This window comes from Pongo pygmaeus, chromosome 6, assembly GCF_028885625.2.
Source record: "Pongo pygmaeus isolate AG05252 chromosome 6, NHGRI_mPonPyg2-v2.0_pri, whole genome shotgun sequence".
Taxonomy (NCBI): Eukaryota; Metazoa; Chordata; class Mammalia; order Primates; family Hominidae; genus Pongo; species Pongo pygmaeus.
In genome coordinates this window covers 12632408-12653520 of record NC_072379.2, presented here as the reverse complement: position 1 = coordinate 12653520, position 21113 = coordinate 12632408, and the positions used below count along the sequence as shown (strand labels likewise).

General features: G+C 50.8%; 1 protein-coding gene across 5 annotated transcripts in view; it reads right to left on the bottom strand.

The window, feature by feature from the left end:
* HIP1 (huntingtin interacting protein 1) overlaps window positions 1–21113 on the bottom strand; it is a 208830-nt gene that overhangs the window by 102976 nt on the left and 84741 nt on the right. Inside the window, exon 1 of one of the 5 annotated variants that reach the window (XM_063668206.1) lies at window positions 6989–7199. The exons of the other annotated variants lie outside the window; for them this stretch is intronic. Within the exon in view, the coding sequence (XP_063524276.1) occupies window positions 6989–7006 (18 nt within the window). The 5' untranslated portion in view covers window positions 7007–7199. Of the gene's footprint in view, window positions 1–6988; window positions 7200–21113 lie in introns of those variants that run through there. 5 annotated transcript variants of the gene reach the window in all.

Below are 21113 nucleotides of genomic sequence, written 5' to 3'. Positions count from 1 at the left end.
CTAGGACACTAAATCCTGCTTCACAAGGCTGCTGTGAGGAAGAAAATAATCCAGGTGAGATTGTTCTGTCAATTGCAAATGTCTATTGATGCGTGGTCACACTTGGTGCATTTCAAGGAAATCTCTCTTTCAACTCTGTAAGCCTTTTCGACAGAAAAGGACTCAGCCATCCTCAGCCCTGGATCCCTTCATATCTTAATGTCCTCACCCAGGGGCCTGCATAAAAAGGGGGTATTCAGTATGTGCGTGAATTGAATGGAACCTCATCTTGGTGAGATAAAATCTTAGTGATCAGTGATGATGAAAGATAGTAATCCACAAATGGTAAACCAAAAATTCTTTTCTCCTAAGCAATTTTTTTTAGAGACAAGATCTCACTCTGCCACCCAGGCTGGAGTGCAGTGGTGTTATCATAGTTCACTGCAGCCCTGACCTTTTGGGCTCAGCCTCCCGAGTAGCTGAGATTACAGGCGCACACCACCATGCCTGGCTAATTTTTTCTTTCTTTTTTTTTTTTTTGTAGAGACAGGGTCTCACTATGTTGCCCAGGCTGGTCTCAAACTCTTGGGCTCAAGCAATCCTCCTGCCTCAAACTCCCAAAGTGCTGGGATTACAGGTGTGAGCCACTGTGTCTGGCCAATTTCCGTTCTTTATAAATTACCAGGTCTCAGGTATTGTTAAAGCAGCGCAAATGGACTACGCAACTGACCGTAGTAAAAAACACATTTTACTGTGGTACACATACACCATGGAATACTATGCAGCCATAAAAAGGAACGAGATTATGTCTTTTGCAGGGACATGGATGGAGCTGGACGCTGTTATCCTCAGCAAAATGACACAGGAACAGAAAACCAAACACTGCATGTTCTCACTTATAAGTAGGACCTGAGTGATGAGAATACATGGACACGTGGCAGGGAACAATGCACACTGGGGTCTCTCAGAGGGTGGGGAAGGAGAGCATCAGGAGGAATATCTAATGGATGTTGGGCTTAACACATAGGTGATGGGTTGATCTGTGCAGCAAACCAGTATGGCACATGTTTACCTATGTCACAAACCTACACATGTACCCCTGAACTTAAAAGTTGAAGAAAAAAATACATTTTACAGGGCCACCCAGTACTTACTTGTGTGCACGCATAGATACAAGCAAAATCAGTTTCATAATCTAATGCTTACCCTCTCAAGTGGAATATACCTGGATGTTTTCTCATCTATTTCACTCTTGTTTTTATTTTTTTGAGATGGTCTCTTGCTCTGTTGCCCAGGCTGGAGTGCAGTGGTGCGATCTCAGCTCACTGCAACCTCTGCTTCTTGGGTTCAAGCAATTCTCCTGCCTCAACCTCCCGAGTAGCTGGGATTACAGGCATGTGCTGCCTATCCCGGCTAATTTTTGTATTTTTAGTAGAGATGGGTTTCACCATGTTGGCCAGGCTGGTCTCTAACTCCTGACCTTAGTTGATCCTCCTGCCTTGGCCTCCCAAAGTGCTGGGATTACAAGCGTGAGCCACTGCGTGCCTGGCCTATTTCACTCTTTCATGTACTGGCTGCAGCCCACTAAATGGATTTTGTGGCCCAGGGCTGAAAACACTGCTCTGTTTGCTGGGCAGTTCACCTATCAGTCCTTGGCATCATTTTGCACAGGGATCTCTCCAGTTGGGTATTTAACTTCTACCACATCCCTCCTCCAACCCAGCAAATACATGTGACACCAGCAGCAACAACAGGTTGACCAGAAGTCTTTTCCGCTCTACCATCAATATCATTTACTCAGAACATCTGAAATACCTTCTTTCTACCCCTCTCATCTGCCTGCTGGGTAAGTCAGGTGTCTCACATATGAGGAAGCAGTGAGATTCAGGAAGAAACTCCTGAATTTTAAAAACAGCTATAGGGCTATAGGGAGCAGGGCACAGTGGCTCACGCCTGTAATCCCAGCAATTTGGGAGGCTGAGGTAGGAGAATCACTTGAGCCCAGGAGTTCTAGACCATACTGGGCAATGTATCAAAACCTCATCTCTACCAAAAATCAGAAAAGACAGTCAAGCATGGTGGTGGTGCCTGCCTGTTGTCCCAGCTACTTGGGAGGCCGAGATGGGAGGATTGCTTGAGCCTAGGAGTTCGAGGCTGCAGTGAGCTATGATCGCACCACTGCACCCCAGCCTCGACAACAAAGTGAGACCTTGTCCCTAAAAAAAAAAAAAAACCAACAAAAACAGATAAAGGGGAGTTACGAGGCTCAGAGTCCACATATAGACACTCATCCTTCTTTCCTAAGTCTTCTCCCCCAGGGGACCCAGAGGCCACAGGCCACGACCCCCAGCTCATCTTTTGAAATTAACTTGTGTCCATTCTAGAATCTAGTCACTAAATCATTTTCCTCACCTTTTATTTATTATATTGCTATAGTGCATACTTTGACTGTCAGAGAACTGGATACAAGACCTGGTTCTACCCCTGGTATGGAATATCAGATGCCACTTTTCTGAACTAATTTTCTTATCTGTAAAATGTGGCTAATAATTTCTGCCCTGCCTTCCCCATGGGGCTGTAGTGAGAACAAGTGTGAAAATGCTTTTATATAAGCCAGGTGTGGTGGCTCATGCCTGTAATCTCAGCACTTTGGGATGCTGAGGCAGGAGGATCACTTGAGGCCAGGAGTTCAAGACCAACCTGGGCAACATATAAGACCCTGTCTCTACAGAAATAAATAAATAAAAAAAATAAAAATTAGCCTCGCTTGGTGGCTTATGTCTGTGGTCCTAGCTACTCAGGAGGCAGAGGTGGGACAATAGCTTCAGCCCAGGAATTTGAGGCTAGAGTCAGCTACAATTGTGCCACTGCACTCCAGGCTAGGTGACAGAATGAGACCCTATCTCTAAAAAAAAAAAAAAAAAAAAAGGAAACAAAATGCCTTGTATACTGTAAGGCACCACACAAATATAAATTGTTATGTAAACGTTATGTTCTTTGGTAATAATTGATAGTGTTGACTCTATTTCCCAAATTACAGTACTGTGCACTCTGCGTGTTTAGTGAAAGGCACACCCTCCATCATCAACCCCTAAAAGGCATCCGCACTTTATCCCTGAGTGCAGGGTTAAACCAGCTCTCCCTTGGGCAGATATCTGATGTCATCAAAAATTCACAGGTCGCAGCAGCTGGTAAATCCACTGTCTCCAGTCGTGTGCACCTTCACTCACAAAAATCACCAGGCCTGGGAGAATTCGTCCCAACAGCCGTCAACTGAAATACAGCCTGTGCTCAGCTCTGCAGGCCAATCAAGAAAGTAAAGCATGAGAAGGAAATCAAGAGTCACCTTAGGCCCAGATGAGACCAGAGATCATCATTATTAGAACAGCCAAATTAGCCGGGCATGGTGGTGTGCGCCTGTAATCCCAGCTACTCGGGAGACTGAGGCAGGAGAATCGCTTGAACCTGGGAGGTGGAGGTTGCAGTGAGCCAAGATTGTGCCACTGCACTCCAGCCTGGGTGACAGAGTGAGACTCCGTCTCAAAAAAGAACAGCCATCAGATATATGGAAGACTTACTACTCCAGTTTCTATGCCTTAAAAGGATTATTTCCAACCTTCTCTGTTATTATGTTCATGATACAGATGAGGGTAAGAGGTTACGGAAGAAACTTGCTAAAAATGCAGGGACACAGCGTACAGTGGCTCACACCTATAATCCCAGCAGTTTGGGAGGCTTAGGTGGGTAGATTGCTTGAGCCCAGGAGTTCGACACCAGCCTGGGCAACATGGCAAACCTCCGTCTCTGCAAAAAATACAAAAATTAGCTGGGCGTAGTGGTGTGCGCCTGTAATCCCAGCTACCCAGGAGGCTGAGGTGGGGAGGATCGCTTGAACCTGGAAGGTGGAGGTTGCAAATTAGCTGAGAATGCGCCACTACACTCCAGCCTGGGCAACAGAACAAGACCCGGTCTCAAAAAAAAAAAAAAAAAAAAAAATCATGCAGAGGGCCAGGTGTGGTGGCTCACGCCTGTAATTCTAGCACTTTGGGAGGCTGAGGTGGGTGGATTGCTTGGGCCTAGGAGTTTGAGACCAGCCTGGCCAACATGGTGAAACTCTGTCTCTACTAAAAATACAAAAATTAGCTGGGCATGGTGGTGCTGGGGGCGCGTGCCTGTAGTCCCAGCTACTGGGGAAGCTGAGGCACGAGAATCCCCTGAACCCGCAAGGCAGAGGTTGCAGTGAGCCGAGATTGCGCCACTGCACTCCAGCCTGAGCGACCGAGCGACACTCTGTCTCAAAAAAAAAAAAAAAAAATCATGCAGAATCAGGTAAACTATCATCTGCTTTTTCTCACTCTGCGTAAGCAGGAGAAACCTCCAAGGCTGACATTGGACTCTGTCAAGGATGTTCCTGAAAGGCTGCATTTGAGGTCAAGCCTGCAGCCAAAGGCCTCCAGAGTGAGGACTTCAAACCAGAGATGGGAATTTAATGGTCAGAACAGAAAGTACTTTTGGCCTCTTGCAGGAATGAAAAGCAGACGCCAATTCCCCCGGGGTGGGTAAGGTTCTTCTTGCTACACAGTCACAGGTCTGTGCTCTTTACAAAGAGCTGCAGACAATTGTTTCTGGACTGGGCGCTTGGCTGCTCAATGATTAATGAGAATCTAATATCACTTTTGTTTGGACCCCAAGCTAAAAGAGGAAAGAGGCAACAGATGCACCTCCCCAGGGCTCACAATTCTCTGGAGGTTTCCCAGTGCTTACGGGCCAGGGTCAGAATGCCTTGGTTGGCATTCAGGGCCTTGCTGGTCTGGCCCCAAACAACCATCTCGATGTTTCCTGATTTCAAACCTCCGTACTAGCCAAATGTCTTCAGCCTCACCCAATGGGCTCTGCCCATCCTCTTCCTGCGATTCTCCCAACAGGCAATGCCTACCCCACCCAACCTCCAAGGGCCAACTGAGGTCTTGGTCTTCCTTCTGAACTCTGCACTCCAGTCCCTTCTCAGACCCCCATGGTCCTCAAAGCTTTGGCCTTCTGATCCAGGCCTGTATTGATAGCTAACTATTGAGTTGGCCTGTATCTCTTGGATCCTTCACTTTTATGCTAAGGGTCTTGAGAAGCAGGGAGGGAGGCCTTCAATGATGTTTCTTTGTGTTCTTTACCCAGCACTTGCTATAGAAATTATGAGAATTAAATAAATGCTGTTGATTAATGAGGGATGGATGGACAGAGGTCCCTGAGTCCTATAAGCTGGTCCTCGCAGGCCAAGCTTTGCAGGAAACCTGGGTGCAGGGCTGGGAGGATGCTCAAGGGTTATTTGGTTTAGTGGCCATTGGACTAAAGTAGAATTTCAAAGCTTCAGTTCCCCCAACCCCCTAATCATAGCCCAGACAGGTGACTCTTCTGGTCTTGCTCAGACACCTCTAGGAAAGAACTACTGCTTAGTTTTCTGCATCTCCACCCTCATAGCTGCAGACAGGATTTTTTTTTTTTTTTGAGAGGGAGTTCTAATACATGCCCAAAGAAGTGAGCTTTCATGGCAGACAGACAGGGAATGCTGGTCCAACCTCTGGGCACTCACTGCCCAACCATGGACAGGTATTTCTCTCCAAATAAAGACAGGAACCCAAATAAAGACATGAAGCCCCTCACGCAGCCCCCAACCCCAGGGGCAATGCTCAGTCAGTCTGAGACTGATGCAGGCCATAGAAGAGGACTCTCACCTGTCATCAGCCCCCATCCCATTGTCTCCTAGCCAAGACAGAGTACCAAAGGCCAGGGCCAGGCAGAGAACCAACCTCCCTTGGTTGCCTCGAAAGGTCACCCTCTGGGGAAAAGTAATATAATTCTGAACAAGATAAACTCAAATTCCAGTACCTCCTCATCTCTATGGCAAGGGCAGACCCAGACCCTCTACCGTCCCCACACCCCGGCCCAAATACACACACACACACACACACACACACACACACACACACACACACACACAGCCCACGACGGCTCCTTTCCTCAAAAGCCCTGATTGCCTCCCCCCAAGACCCGCCTGACACATAGGCCCTTGAGGGTTGCAAGGCTGGACGGTAGGGACAGTACCCTGGTCTAAACTCGGGGTCAGGGTGGTTGAGATGGCAAGGGCACCCTTAAATCTCCATTCAGAGTGACAGCCAATCAAGACCCCTGGGAACACCTGCAGTTTCCGGGCCTCCAGGTGCTCCCTGTGAACCCCCCTCCCATCAGAATCCCCCAAATCACATCCTGGTACCGGCTAAGGGCTGATCCTTGGTCTCAATCAATAAGCAATGATTTCTTCAAGCTCCTACTGTATTCGCGGTGGAGGTGGGGGTGGAGGGCTGCTCTGGGGGAGGGCACAGACCCCTCCAGAGGAGCCCATTTCTAAAGGAAAGGGGGAGTCATGCTTAGGAGGCGAAGGTGTTGGCTGGCTGTACCTCAGGCCCACTGAAGCTGGGGTTCCCAAGTGGCCAACCTAGAACCTCCCCCGTCTCTGCCACGGGCTCCATTCCTGCCCCCTCACTTCCTAGGATGGTTGAAACCCTGGCTTCTCACTGTCCTCCCAGCGCCACCTGTGCCTCCCTGCCCACGGGCTCAGCCCCACACATCTTCCCATCGATCTCCTGTAGGTGTGCGGGCAGGGGGCTCCGGAGGGCACGGTACAAGCCCCTTCTGGCGGCGCTGCCCTCCTCCCGTCCGGCAGGTCTCCCGAGGTGGGCGGCGAGCCCCGCAGCCCCGTCCCTGGAGTCCAGCGCGATCTCCCGGGCAGCCCCGCGGCGGCGCGGCGGGAAAGCGAGAACCCATCCCGGCCGGCCAGCCGCCTCCAGAATCCTGGCCAGGCTCCCTCCTCCGGCACGCCTGGAGTTGGGGCCAACAGGCAGGATCAACAATCCAGAAACTTTCAATGGATCGCGCCGGCTAGGAGGGGGAGAAGGGAGGGCGCCAGGGCTGGGGGGGTGGGGAGGGGGCTCGGGGCAAAGCCCCTGCTCACACTTACCATCTTGCTCACATCCATGACCGAGGCTGCGGGGCACCCCCCCACCCCTGGAGATCCCGCTTCCCCCAAAGCTGCTCCCGGCTAATCGCGCCCCGAGGGTGCCATGCTGCGGAGAGGGCGGCCGGCAGGGCCCCAGCGGACCGGGGCAGGCGGCGGCGGCGGCGGCGGCACCGAGGCTGGACCGGAGAAAGGAAGGGGAGGGGGAGGGGAGGCGGCGAGGGGGAGGGGGAGGGGGGCGGGCGCGGAGCCGCAGCGCGCGCCGGGGGCGGGCGAGGCGCGGCCCCGCCGGCAGAGACCGGCGCGCCCGAGCCCCCGGGGACCGGGAAATCCCGGAATCAGCTGGCGGGGGCGCGGGGGGAGACCGGGAGGCGGGTTCCCGGGCCCGATCCCGCGGCCCCCGGGCGCGCACGGCGAGGGTGTGATTTGAATAACAAAAGGTGGCTTCTCCCCAGAGTTCCCGGTGGCGGGGATCGCCGAGCCCAGAGCGAGAGGCCGCCGGCCCGCCAGGAAGCGTGTGTGTGTGTGCGCCCGCGTGTGTGTGCAGGCGTGCGTGTGCATGCATGCGTGTGTTTTGGTGGTGGGATCAGTGGGACTCAGGAAGTGAGCAGGGGAGGTGGTGAAAAAGGAGGGACAGATCGGGGGCGCAGGAGGCCGACATTCCAGTGGGGGCAGGGGGTCCGCTCGGCCCCTCCCCACTTGGCTTCCCTGGACAAAGGGGGAATTCACGGCCAGTTGTTTGCCTCCTGCGGCTAATCTGGAGGGGCCTCTCGAACGAGTCTGGGGTCTCCAAACAGATGGGCAACTGGGAGGAAGTGGAACAGGTATCCCCAGGAAAGCTCTGAGCGTCCCCCTCCCACGTGAGCAACAGCCAGCCCTTCCTGGAGTGAGGGAAATTGGCTCCGTGGTTCCTAAATGATGTCTGCCCTGAGCTGGGAGCTCCTTTCTCTCAAGCCAGAATCCCGATGTCCCTTTCCTTATTCGATGCCGAAATGCACGGCAGACGTTCCCCTCTGCAGTAGACACAGCTGGTGGCCTCAAAAGGGCTCCTGGCAAATGCTCCTTTGGGGCAAGTTCTCCGGAAAAAGCCTGGCCATCCAAGCCTATAGTTTCAGCACAGTCTGTCCCCCCAAAATCAGATGGCAGTAAAGTTTTGGATGCAGCAGGGACCTGAGAATCCACCTAGACCAACCCCACTTTATACGGAGAGGAAACTGAGATCCAGAGAGGGAGAGGGAGGTGCCCCAGGTCACACACCTGGCAGGGACTGGGGGCAGGGCAGACTTCAGTAAGGACCATCCAGCCCAAGCCCAAAAGGGCTTCCCATGCTGCCACAGGTCAACCCTGAAGCTGAGGCTTTTAAAATAATGAACAGGTGGGCCTGGCTCCCGGCGGGCTCACACCTGTAATCCCAGCACTTTACGCCTATAATCCCAGCACTTTGGGAGGCTGAGGCAGGCAGATTGCTTGAGGCCAGGAGTTCAAGACCAGCCTGGCCAAAATGACGAAACTCCCGTCTCTACTAAAAATACAAAAATTAGCCGAGTGGGGTGGTGTGCGCCTATAATCCTAGCTACTCAGGAGGCTGAGGCAGGAGAATCGCTTGAACCTGGGAGGCAGACTTTGCGATGAGCCAAGATCACACCACTGTGCTCCAGCCTGGATGACAGAAGGAGACTTCATCTCAATAATAATAATAATAATAATAATAATAAATAATGAACAGGTGATGGGATCCAGAACAGCTGCGAGGCCGACCTCTGCATCCACATGAAGGGATCCACATGAAGGGGCCCCGAGGAGAAGGCATCTCCTATCGATATGGCCCCAGGACCCTCTGGGCTTGCCCTATCACGGCCCCTTCCTGTCAAAGCTGAGTTCTTATCAATGAAATTGGGACTCTTTATCTGCCTGCCTCCTAGGGGTATGTGAGAACATCAAGATATAAGAAATAATATAAGGCTGGGCTTGGTGGCTCACGCCTGTAATCCCAGCACTTTGGGAGGCTGAGGCAGGTGGATCACTTGAGGCCAGGAGTTTGAGACCAGCTGGGCAACACGGTGAAACCCCGTCTCTACTAAAAATACAAAAATTAGCTGGTCATGGTGGCGCACACCTGTAATCCCAGCCACTTGGGAGGCTGAGGCAGGAGAATCGCTTGAGCACGGGAGGCAGAGGTTGCAGAGGGCCAAGATCACGCCACTGCACTCCAGCCTGGGTGGCAGAGTGAGACTAGGGTCTTGCTGTGTTGTACAGGCTGGTCCCTTCAGGAGTTTGAGAACTCCTCAGCCTCCCAAAGTGCTGGGATAACAGGTGTGAGCCACCATGCTCAGTCTTCCCTCTGTTTTTATTTGTTTTTTCTTTTTTGTTTTCTTTTTCTTTCTTTTCTATTTGCTCCTTGTTTCTCTCTCTTTCTCTTTTTTTTTTTTTTTTTTTTTTTGAGACAAAGTCTCACACTTGTTGCCCGGGCTGGAGTGCAATGGTGCAATCTCAGCTCACCACAACCTCTGCCTCCTGGGTTCAAGAAATTCGTCTGCCTCGGCCTCCTGAGTAGTTGGGATTACAGGCATGTGTCACCATGCCCGGCCCTGGCTAATTTTGTATTTATGGTAGAGACGGGGTTTCTCCATGTTGGTCAGGCTGATCTCGAACTCCCGACCTCAGGTGATCCTCCCACCTCAGCCTCCCAAAGTGCTGGGATTACAGGCGTGAGCCACCGCGCCTGACTGTTTCTCTATTTTCACAATCTGTTCTTCCTCCTGTTTTCTGGCTCAACTAATGGTTCTACCTCCACTGAACTGGTTAAGCTGGAAACTTCAAAGGCAGACTTAATTCCTCCAGCAACAATCCCCACTCCCACTCCATCTAATCAGGTCCCACATCCCTGCGATTCTTTCTCGCATGTAGCTTCCAATCTATGTCTTATTGACTGTTCCTTCCCTGGATAAGACTTTCGACAACAGCCTCTGCCTTCAGTCTCTTCCTGTCCAATTCATCGTACACACATCTAATTGTGACTCCCTACTGGCCAGCCCATCCCAAATAGAAAAAAAAGAAAAAAACAACAGGCCGGGTGCAGTGGCTCATGCCTGTAATCTCAGCACTTTGGGAGGCTGAGGTGGGAGGATTGCTTGAGGCCAGGATTCGAGACCAGCCTGGGTAACAGAGTGAGACCCTGTCTCCAAAACAAAACAAAAAACCCTTCTGGTCGGGTACTATGGTTCACGCCTGTAATCCCAGCACTTTGGGAGGCTGAGGCGGGAGGATCACCTGAGGTCAGGAGTTCAAGACCAGCTTGGCCAACATGGTGAAACCGTCTCTACTAAAAATACAAAAATATCCGGGAGTGGTGGCGCATGCCTGTAATCCCATCTAGTCAGGAGGTTGAGGCAGGAGAATCACTTGAACACGGGAGACAGAGATTGCAGTGAGCCGAGATTGCACCACTGCACTCCAGCTTGGGCCACAGAGTGAGACTCTGTCTCAAAACAAAACAAAACAAAACCCTTCTATGGTTCATTTGGTTCTCAATGCTATAGACATATCTGCCCCCATTCTTGTCTATCCTCTCTCATCCTGCCTCCCTGCTCATCTGTGCCCAGGATGCTCCTGGAAGGTCCTTCCCGCTTCCTGAGCTTAGAAGTGTCTTTCTCATCCTTTAGGACTGACCTCAAATGTTACCTTCCCTGATCCACAGCCCGTCCCTCGGGAGTCCCTTCCCACAATGGACAGCCTTGAGCACAGCCTGCATTTCCCTAGGATGGCAGGACTACCTGGCTCACCTGTGAGCAAACTCAGGCCAAAGTTGGCCTCACTGGTCTTTGCATCTTGAGTGCCCTGCCCCTTACTTCCAGCCGGAATTCCACCCCCACAGCACTCCACGTTTAACATCCACTGAAAAGCACAGAACAGGCCTAGAAGGCTCTGAGTTCCTTGACATAATTCGTACAGAAGGTGCGGTGGGCGCGTCTTGGTAGAGACTGACACCTACTGGTGAGTCGAGATTCTGCAGCCTAGCCCTAAAGACCACATTGAAGTTCTCACTGCCAGACTCTGGCAAGGCTTTATAGCCTCCTTTAGAGGCATAGAAGTCCATTAATTCCCAGTAATGATATTTAAGACAAACAATATTGCTTATGAAAGGGCCTTAAGTAACGTATGTTACTATGCTAATGCTAGCAGTAGGCATATACAGAGGGCTGTAATGTTTACAAAAGGTATTTTTACTCATTATTTCATTTGACCCTTAAAAAGTCAGGAAAGGGGCCAGTTCTGGTGGCTTATGTCTGTAATCCCAGCACTTTAGGAGGCCAAGACAGGAGGACTGCTTGAGCCCAGGAGTCTGAGACCAGCCTAAGCAACATAGTGAGACCCCATCTCTATTTCCATTTAAATTAAAATAATTTTTTTAAGTCAGGAAAGGCATAGAATGGGTATTATTATTACAATGCCTATTTTGCAGATATTGTAGAAGAGTGCATGGATGAGACCTGGGAAGGGCAGTGGGATGGGGAGGGTTAGTCCAAAGGTTCTGTAACTTTGCCTACAGTGTTTAAATTTTTATAAGGAGAATGTAATGAAATGTTACTGCCTGCATAATAGTGATGGCTATTAAAAGAAATAATAGAGTATGGCCGGGCATGGTGACTCACACCTGTAATCCCAGAACTTTGGGAGGTCCGGGTGAGTGGACCACTTGAGGTCAGGAGTTCGAGACTAGCCTGGCCAGCATGGTGAAACCTCGTCTCTACTAAAAATACAAAAATTAGCTGGGCATGGTGGCAGGCACCTGTAATCCCAGCTACTCGAGAGGCTGAGACAGGAGAATCGCTTTGCCCTGGGAGGCGGAGTTTGCAGTGAGCCAAGATCTGCTGCTGCACTCCAGCCTGGGTAACAGAGTAAGACTCTGTCTCAAACAAACAAACAAACAAAACCAAAACAGAAATAAGAAAGTATGGGTAGGCCCTGGAGGCAGACAGATCTCAAGTTGAATGCTGGCTCCATTTCTTTCTAGATATGAGCAAGTTCCTTAACCTCTCTGAATTTCAGTTTCCTTACCTGAAAAACAGGCTAATAAACATTATTTCTCCCAGGGTCAATGTAAGAATTAAGTAAGCCCATGTATATAAAGCACCCAGCACAGTGGGTGGCTGGCTCTTGGCTCCACACACCTGTCTCTCAGCTTATTTGGTGGCTAGCTCTTGGAAGCTTCTGGATAATTTTTTTTGTTTTGTTTTTGAGATGGAATTTCACTCTTGTTGCCCAGGCTGGAGTGCAATAGCACGGTCTCAGCTCACCACAACCTCCGCCTCCCAGGTTCAAGTGATTCTCCTGCCTCAGCCTCCCAAGTAGCTCGGATTACAGGTATGCACCACCACGCTCAGCTAATTTTTGTATTTTTAGTAGAGATGGGGCTTCACCATGTTGGCCAGGCTGGTCTTGAACTCCTGACCTCAGGTGATCCGCCTGCCTCAGCCTCCCAAAGTGCTGGGATTACAGGTGTCAGCCACTGGCCCTGGCCAAGATAATGTTTTAAAAAATTAAACGTAAGAAAAAAAAAGAATAAAAAGCCAGGATAACAGTAGTCATTTTCATTAAAATGACAGCAAATAAGTAGGTTTTATGGTGTGGGGGAGGAGCTAGAGTCACTGACCATGCCCAGCTGAGCTGTGGAGAACATTCACCAACCAACACTAGCTGAGTGATTCCTCATCTCCCCATGGGAACGCCTGCAAGTAAAGCCTTAGCCAGGGTGAGTGAGATCCCAGCAGGGCTGTGATCCTGCTGGATCTGGCACAGAGCATTCTCACCGGGCTTGCCTTGGACAGGAGATGGCCTTTTTCAACAAATCCAGGAACCTTCACTTTGACTCAAATGAGAAAAGCCTTTTGCTGCCTCTCTTTCTGGGGGCATGATTACACCCTCAGGAAACACACGAATTCCTAGACCTAGGGCTTAGTTCAGGACCCCTGAAAGGTGCGGCGTCACTCAGGAACTAGGAAGGGGGGTGCTGCTGGTGGGAGAGGGGACACTGTGTCATGCTATGAATCATAATAACAGATAACAGTGATCATGTTCTTAGCATAGTGCCAGGCACTATGACAAGCACTTTACAAGGATTGTTTATTTTCTTTTATTTTTTATTTTTTATTTATTTTATTATTATTTTTTGAGACGAAGTTTCACTCTTGTTCCCCAGGCTGGAGTGCAATGGTACAATCTTGGCTCACTGCAACCTCCAACTCCCGGGTTCAAGCGATTCTCCTGCCTCAGCCTCCCGAGTAGCCGGGATTACAGGCATGCACCACCACACCCAGCTAATTTTTGTATTTTTAGTAGAGATGGGGTTTCACCATGTTGGCCAGGCTGGTCTCAAACTCCTGACCTCAGGTGATCTGCCTGCCTCGGCCTCCCAAAGTTCTGGAATTACAGGTGTGAGCCACTGCACCCGGCCTGGATTGTTTCTTTTAGAACTAAAAACAGAACTACCATCTGACCTGGCAATTCCATTACTGGGTAGCTACCCAAAGGAAAATAGATCATTCTGCCAAAAAGACACCTGCACTCGTATGTTCATCAAAGTACTATTCACAATAGTAAAGACATGGCACCAACCCAGGTGCCCATCAACAGTGGGTTAGATGAGGAAAAGGTGGTACATATCCAACAAGGAATATTATGCAGCCATAAAAAAGAATGAAATCATGTCCTTTGCAGCAGCATGGATGCAGCTGGAGGCCATTATCCTAAGTGAATTAACACAGAAATAGAAAACCAAATACTGCATGTTCTCCCTCATAAGTGGGAGCTCAACATTCGGTGCAAGTGGACATAAAGATGGCAACAACAGACACTGGGGACTCCAAAAGGGAGGAGGGAGACAAGTGTTGAAAAACTACCTATTGGGTACTGTGCTCACTATCCGGATGATGGGATCATTAGAATCTCAAACCTTAGCATCACACAATATACCCATGTAACAAACCTGCACATGTACCCCCTGAATCTAAAATGAATTTTTTTTTTTTTTGAGATAGAGTCTTGCTCTGTTGCCCAGGCTGGAGTGCAGTGGTGCAATCTCGGCTCACTGCAAACTCCACCTCCCGGGTTCAAGCGATTCTCCCACCTCAGCCTCCCGAGTAGCTGGGATTACAGGTGCCCACCACCACACCTGGCTAATTTTGTGTGTGTGTATTTCTAGTAGAGACGGGGTTTCACCATGTTGACCAGGCTGGTGTCGAACTCCTGACCTCAGGTGATCCACCCGTCTCGGCCTCCCAAAGTGCTGGGATTACGAGTGTGAGCCACCTCGCCTGGCCACAGTCATTAAACCTAATGAGCAGCTGTGCAGTGCTTTGCTGACCACAGGGTCTACAAGTGCAAGGCACTCACCTGCAGCGTGCCAGGGGGCATGGCCAGATATTCTGCCTGTGCTGTCCTCTCTGATGCTCCCAGCGAGCTTGACCAATGTGGATACTGAGATAGAGAGACATTAGTGACTTGCCCAGGGTCTTGCAGGGAGTAACCATGACCGGTCATCTGCCTGCCTGTTCCTTGCTTCCTCCCATATCCACGGCCCCCTTTCCCCAGGGGTCCACTCGGCACAGCAAGGGCTGAGATCACTTTTGGTTGACAATTTGTCAGCCTTTTAGGAGCAAGGCCATCTGCTGGGATATGTCTGCCCCATGGCACTCTGGACACCAGCTGGGGATGTTGGAGCTGCCCCTGGGGAACCCTGAGAGCAGCAGCATAAATGAGTGATGAGGTGAGGCTTGCAGTGCCACTTAGAGCCAGGAAAGGTCAAGTGCTCTGCAATCATCAGGCCCCCTCCAGGACCAATGTCAGACTGGAGAGGGTGGCAGATCCCACAGGGCCCAGGAGCATAGCCCACTACATAAGGTGCCTGGAAGTGGACCCTTCTGGTTAGGAAAGGGCCAGGGCCTCCTAAAAGGGAGGGCTTATGGGCTCCGAATACCCCTCTCACTCTGGTACCAACAAAACTGTGCATGAACATGGCCAGACGTGTTGGCTCTTGCCTGTAATCCCAGCACTTTGGGAGGCTGAGGTGAGCAGATCACCTGAGGTCAGGAGTTTGAGACCAGCCTGGCCAATATGGCGAAACTCCATCTCTACTAAAAATACAAAAAAAAAAAAAAAAAATTAGCCAGGCATGGTGGCACGCACCTGTAATCCCAGCTACTCGGGAGGCTGAGGCAGGAGAATCACTTGAACCCAGGAAGCAGAAGTTACAGTGAGCCGAGATCTTGCCACTGCACTCCAGCCTGGGTGACAGAGAGAGACTCCGTCTCAAAAAAACAAAACGAAACAAAACTGTGCACAAACCATGTGAGTCAGCCTCAGTTTTATCCTCTGTGAATCTAGGAGTCTGGTTCTAGTCCTGTTTACCAGCGGCTGCTTTTGGGACTTTCGCTGCTGCTAAGCCATCTCAGAAGTGTGCTTCCCTTCAGAGGAAGGGACACGTGAAAGGCGGAATGAGTGGACAGTTTCAAATCAAGAGAAACCAAAGTTCTCCCGGAGCTCTCAGGCAATTCACCAGGATGCTCTGGGTCAGGGTGTGCATGGCTGCTCCAAGGCCCTGCTGGCCCTGGCAGCAGCTGGTTGGTCTGCAGGGACCTGGACTGACCAGCCAGTTCTGTCCCCATTTAGGGAGGCACCATGCACTTGCACATGTGGACAGAGATGTGAAGGGGAAGATCAGGGTGCAGTGTGCTTGAAGAGGTGGGGCAGTGGGACTAAACATGAGTGGCAGTGTGACCAAGTGTGAGGTGTGGTGTGAGCCAGGTGAGTTCTGTGCTGGAAGCAGAGCCATCTCACTGAGCAGATACACAGAGAGGGTGAGGGAATTCCAGCCGGGCAAGGAGTTCCAGCTAGACCCCTTAGGCCCTCCTGTGTAGGCCACAGAAAGCCAGCACAGGCTGCTATGCAGGGAGGGGTATGATGGCCAGCCAGCCAAAGACAGACTCAGGTGCAAAGCACTGGGCACTTCTTGGCTTTTGGAGCTCCAGCTGAGGCTGGCTGGGGTAGCTGGGGCTGGTTGGAGTAGCTGGGGCTGGTTGGAGTAGCTGAGGGCTGGATGGAGTAGCTGAGAGTGGTTGAAGTAGCTGGGACTAGTTGGAGTAGCTGAAGCTGGTTGGAGTAGTTGGAGCTGGTTGGAGTAGCTGGGGCTCGTTGGAGTAGATGAGGCTGGTTGGAGTAGCTGGGGCTGGTTGGAGTCACTGGGCGGGGTCATGGAGGAGCATCAAGCCTCAGAGGGTGGCTCCTATGGTCCCTCCCCTGTAGATTCGGCAGAGACCTCTGAACACTTTGCCCTGATATTACTAGATCTGTTTTTCCTCCTGACACTGCTGTTGCCCCAACATTAAACACAGGTGTCCATGGTCCCTTTCCACAGATTTGACATCACAGGGGAAAGGGTGACTTCAAGCATGGCTGAGCTATATGCAGATGCCAGGTGCACCCCCAGAACCTTTCCATTCTACAAGATAGACCCCCTAAGCTGCCGGAAGTCAGGGGCTGCGGAGGCGATCCAGGAAGACAGAAGCCTGAATTGGGGCCATGGCTTCAAGAAGGGGGCAAGGAGAGACATGAGACTTGCTGTGGGAAAGAAGGCGGCACAGAGACAGCCTGCCCAGAGAGCAGACCCTGGGAATGGGAGGCAGTGAGGACATTAAGAGGAATCAGGGTCAGGTTCGGTGACTCAGGCCTATAGTCCCAGCACTTTGGGAGGCCAAGACGGGAGGATCGCTTGAGCTCAGGAGTTTGAGGCCAGCCTGGGCAACATAGTGAGACCTGGTCTCACCGGGACTACAGGTGCATGCCACCATGTCTGGCTAATTTTTTAATTTTTTCTTGGAGATGGGGTCTCACTATGTTGTCCAGGCTAGGAACTTTTTTTTTTTTTTGAGACAGAGTTTTGCTCTTGTTACCCAGGCTGGAGTGCAATGGTATGATTTCGGCTCACTGCAACCTCCGCCTCCTGGGTTCAAGCAATTCTCCTGCCTCAGCCTCCCAAGTAGCTTGGATTTCAGGCATATGCCACCACACCCGGCTAATTTTGTATTTTTAGTAGAGACGGGGTTTCTCCATGTTGGTCAGGCTAGTCTCAAACTCCTGACCTCAGATGATCAGCCTGCCTTGGCCTCCCAAAGTGCTGGGATTACAGGCGTGAGCCACTGCAGCTGGTCTGCAACATTTTTAAATGAAATCATAGCAAAGCACTTTTCCAATGCTCCTTGCCCTTCGAGTGAACCTAAATTATTATTAGCAGTAGTAGCGGCAATGACCCTGAACACTATTTTCCAAGCACCCGCTATGCATGGCCCATGCCTACCTCTGAATCTGAGAGGTCAAAAATAAAGGAGCCAGACAGAGGGTGGAGGAAAACAGAGGTTGTTATTGCCGGCTGCGGTTCTTCACCCCAGCTACACACTCCAATTACCTGGGAAGCCTGGGCCCCGCCCCAGGGATTCTGATGTAATGGGTCTGGGATCAGCCTGGGCATCAGAACTTTAAACTTCCCCCAGGAGGCTGTGATGTGTAGCCAAGACTATGAACAACTGAACAACCACAGCCAGGACTCAGGAACCCCCGGCCTGGTCTTGGCTGAAGCTGAGGGCTGCAGGAAGCAAGGAAGTGTGGCACTTCCCTTACTGCTTCTCTTACACGAGGAATTTCCAAGCTCCCACCTGGAATTTTCCATCCCTTGGTCAAAGGTTCAGCACAGGCGGAGACCTCTGAACACTTTGCCCCTGATATTAATAGACCTGTTTTTCCTCCTGACACTGCTGTTCCCCCCATATTAAACACAGGTGTCCACGGTCCCTTTCCACAGATTTGACATCACAGGGGAAAGGGTGACTTCAAGCGTGGCTGAGCTAAATGGAGATGCCAGGTGCACCCCCAGAGCCTAACCATTCTGCAAGATAGACCCCCTAAGAAAAACACCTGGCTTGGTCTTAGGATCCCACAATTAGCTGGCAGTTCTGGGCAGCAAAGATCTGCTGAATTTCTAAAGCCTCTCCAGGCAGGCTGCAGGTGGCCGGCAGGGGTCAGGGGGCCTTTTAGAGGCACCAGGACAGACGGGAGCCACTCAGCCAAGTCCCTGAGTCAGCAAACAGCCTGGAAACCTCGCCTCAGGGGTGCCCCAGGCTGCCAGAGCTCTCTGCCCCTGCCTGCCAGCTCCTCCTTGTAAGTGGTAATTTGAAGCACCCTTAATGGCCCAGTTCAGGAGCTGCCAGCCTTGTACTGGGGAGACGTTTTTCCACTGCTTCTCCGCTGGAGGACAAGTCCAGGGATGTGTCTCTGCCCAGTTATCTCTTTTTTTTTTTTTTTTTTTTTTTGAGACAGTCTCTCTCTGTCACCCAGGCTGGAGTGCAGTGGTGCGATCTTGGCTCACTGAAACCTCTACCTCCTGGGTTCAAGCGATTTTCCTGTCTTAGCCTCCCAAGTTGCTGGGATTATAGGCGCACACCACCACGCCCATCTAATTTGTGTATTTTTAGTAGAGACGGGGTTTCGCCATGTTGGCCAGACTGGTCTCAAACTCCTCGGCCTCCCAAGGTGCTGGGATTACAGGCTTGAGCCACTGCACCCGGCTCTGCCCAGTTATCTCCAAAGCAGTGTCCCAGAAGTATGGAGCAGGCTGAGGGCAGGAAGTACCAGCTCAGAGTCGCCCGTAGTGGCTCAGAGCTGGTGTCCCCGCCCTGAGGAGGGTGGCAGCCAGTCTAATTCCATGTTATCACAGCTTACAGGAAGCCAGCTTGGCCCGGCTGTGAGCCAGCAGCAATTTACTGGTCTTGGGGGCAGAGGGAGGGAGAAGAGGGAAGAGAAAGGAAAACACAGCCCTCTCCCCACCACACAAAAAACCTGATTCTGGGTTATTGTTAGGTGCTTATTCATCCCACACATTTCTTTTTGAGAGCCACGACATGAGCTCTGCAACCAAAGCCATTTAGCAAGAGGCAGCTACCCACACAGGTGGAGGGAGGGGCATGGGGGGACTTAGCCCGAATGAAAACGGGGGAGGGTGAGAGGGTCTTCAAGGACCTGAGGCCAGGCACAGTGGCTCACTCCTGTAATCCCAGCACTTTGGGAGGCCGAGGCAGGCCGATAACGAGGTCAGGAGTTCGAGACCAGTCTGGTCAATATGGTGAAACCGCTGTCTCTACTAAAAATACAAAAATTAGCCGGGCATGGTAGTGGGCACCTATAGTCCCAGCTACTCGGGAGGCTGAGGCAGAAGAATCCCTTGAACCCAGGAGGCGGAGGTTGCAGTGAGCCAAGATTGCGCCACTGCACTCCAGCCTGGGCAACAGAGTGAGACTCCGTCTCTCAAAAAAAAGGACCCTCCACACTGTAAAAACATCCCAGGATTCTAAAGCCAGAGTAGGGATGCTGAATGCAGAGTGGTTCTTACATCAGAACCCCAAGTTCAAGTCCTGCCTTCCTATCTGTGTAGCCTTGGGTGAGTCACTGTCAAATTCAGAGGAGGCCCTGGGCGGCAACCCTGGCTGCAACACTTATTCTACATGTGGCCTTGGGCAAGTCACTCAACTTCTCTGTGCCTCAGTTTCTCTGTCTATAAAACAAGGCTAATCATAGCTACCTCTTAGGGTTGTTTTGAGGCTAAGTTAATATTATGGAAAGTATTTAGAAAATTGCCTGCATACCTACTGTTATATAAAGGTTAGTGATTGTTTTTATTAAAGCACTATATGGGCCAGGCGCAGTGGCTCACGCCTGTAATCCCAGCACTTTGGGAGGCCAAGGCGGGTGGATCACGAGGTCAGGAGATTGAGACCATCTTGGCTGACATGGTGAAACCCCGTCTCTACTAAAAATACAAAAAAATTAGCTGGGCATGGTGGCGGGCGCCTGTAGTCCCAGCTACTTGGGAGGCTGAGGCAGGAGAATCGCTTGAACCCGTGAGGCAGAGGTTGCAGTGAGCTGAGATCATGCCACTGCACTCCAGCCTGGGCAACAGAGCGAGACTCCGTCTCAAAAAAAAAAAAAAAAAAAAAAGCACTATATGAGCCTGGTATGGTGGCTCACACCTGGAATCCTAGCGCTTTGGGAGGCTGAGGCAGGTGGATCACCTGAGGTCAGGAGTTTGAGACCAGCCTAGCCAACATGGTGAAACCCCATCTCTATGAAAAATAACAAAAATTAGCTGGGCATGGTGGCGCGTACCTGTAATCCTAGCTACTCGGGAGGCTGAGGCAGGAGAATCGCTTGAACCCAGGAGGTGGAGGTTGCAGTGAGCTGAGATTGTGCCACTGCACTCCAGCCTGGTGACAGAGTGAGACTGTCTCAAAAAAAAAAAAAAAAAAGCACTATATGTATGTTAATTTTTTCATTGTTTTAAGTTTACATTTTCATTTTTTAAGAGATGGGGTGTTGCTCTGTCATCTGGAGTGCAGTGGTGCGATTATAACTCACTGCAGCCTCCAACTCCTGGGCTCAAACAATCCTCTCACCTCAGCCTCCTGAGTAGCTAGGACTACAGGTGCGTGCCACTGCTCCTGGCTAATTTTTAAATTTTTTGTAGAAATGGTGTCTCGTTTTTGTTGCCCAGGCTGGTCTTGAACTCCTGGGCTCAAGCAATCCTCCTGCCTTGGCCTCCCAAAGTGCTGGGACTACAGGCATGAGCCACCATGCCCAGCCACATGTTAATTATTACTGTTAGTGAAAAAAAAACCTCATTTATAATACTATATTAGAGTATGGATAGAATGTGAAGATCAGAGCCACAGAAAGTCTGAAGTGGGGAAAAGGTAAAATAGAAAGTCATATTCACAATTGAACTCCTACCAGTGATGAGTGTGGAAGAGGCTTTATATCTTTTTAGATGTGAATGCTAAAACTTACTTTCTCCCCCTGTGAACAGGGCAATACCCACTCTTGAGGGTCGTAAAGGGTTAATGCAAACAGAAGCTCCCAGCAAAGCTCACAGGAGGTGCTCCTGAGGTCAGCTGAGTGTGACAGTTAATTCCACGTGTCAACATGATTGGGCCACAGGGTGCCCAGATATTTGGCTAAACAATATATGTGGGTTTGTCAGTGAGGGTGTCTCTGAAAACTCTGGTAAATAACATATATATATGTCGGC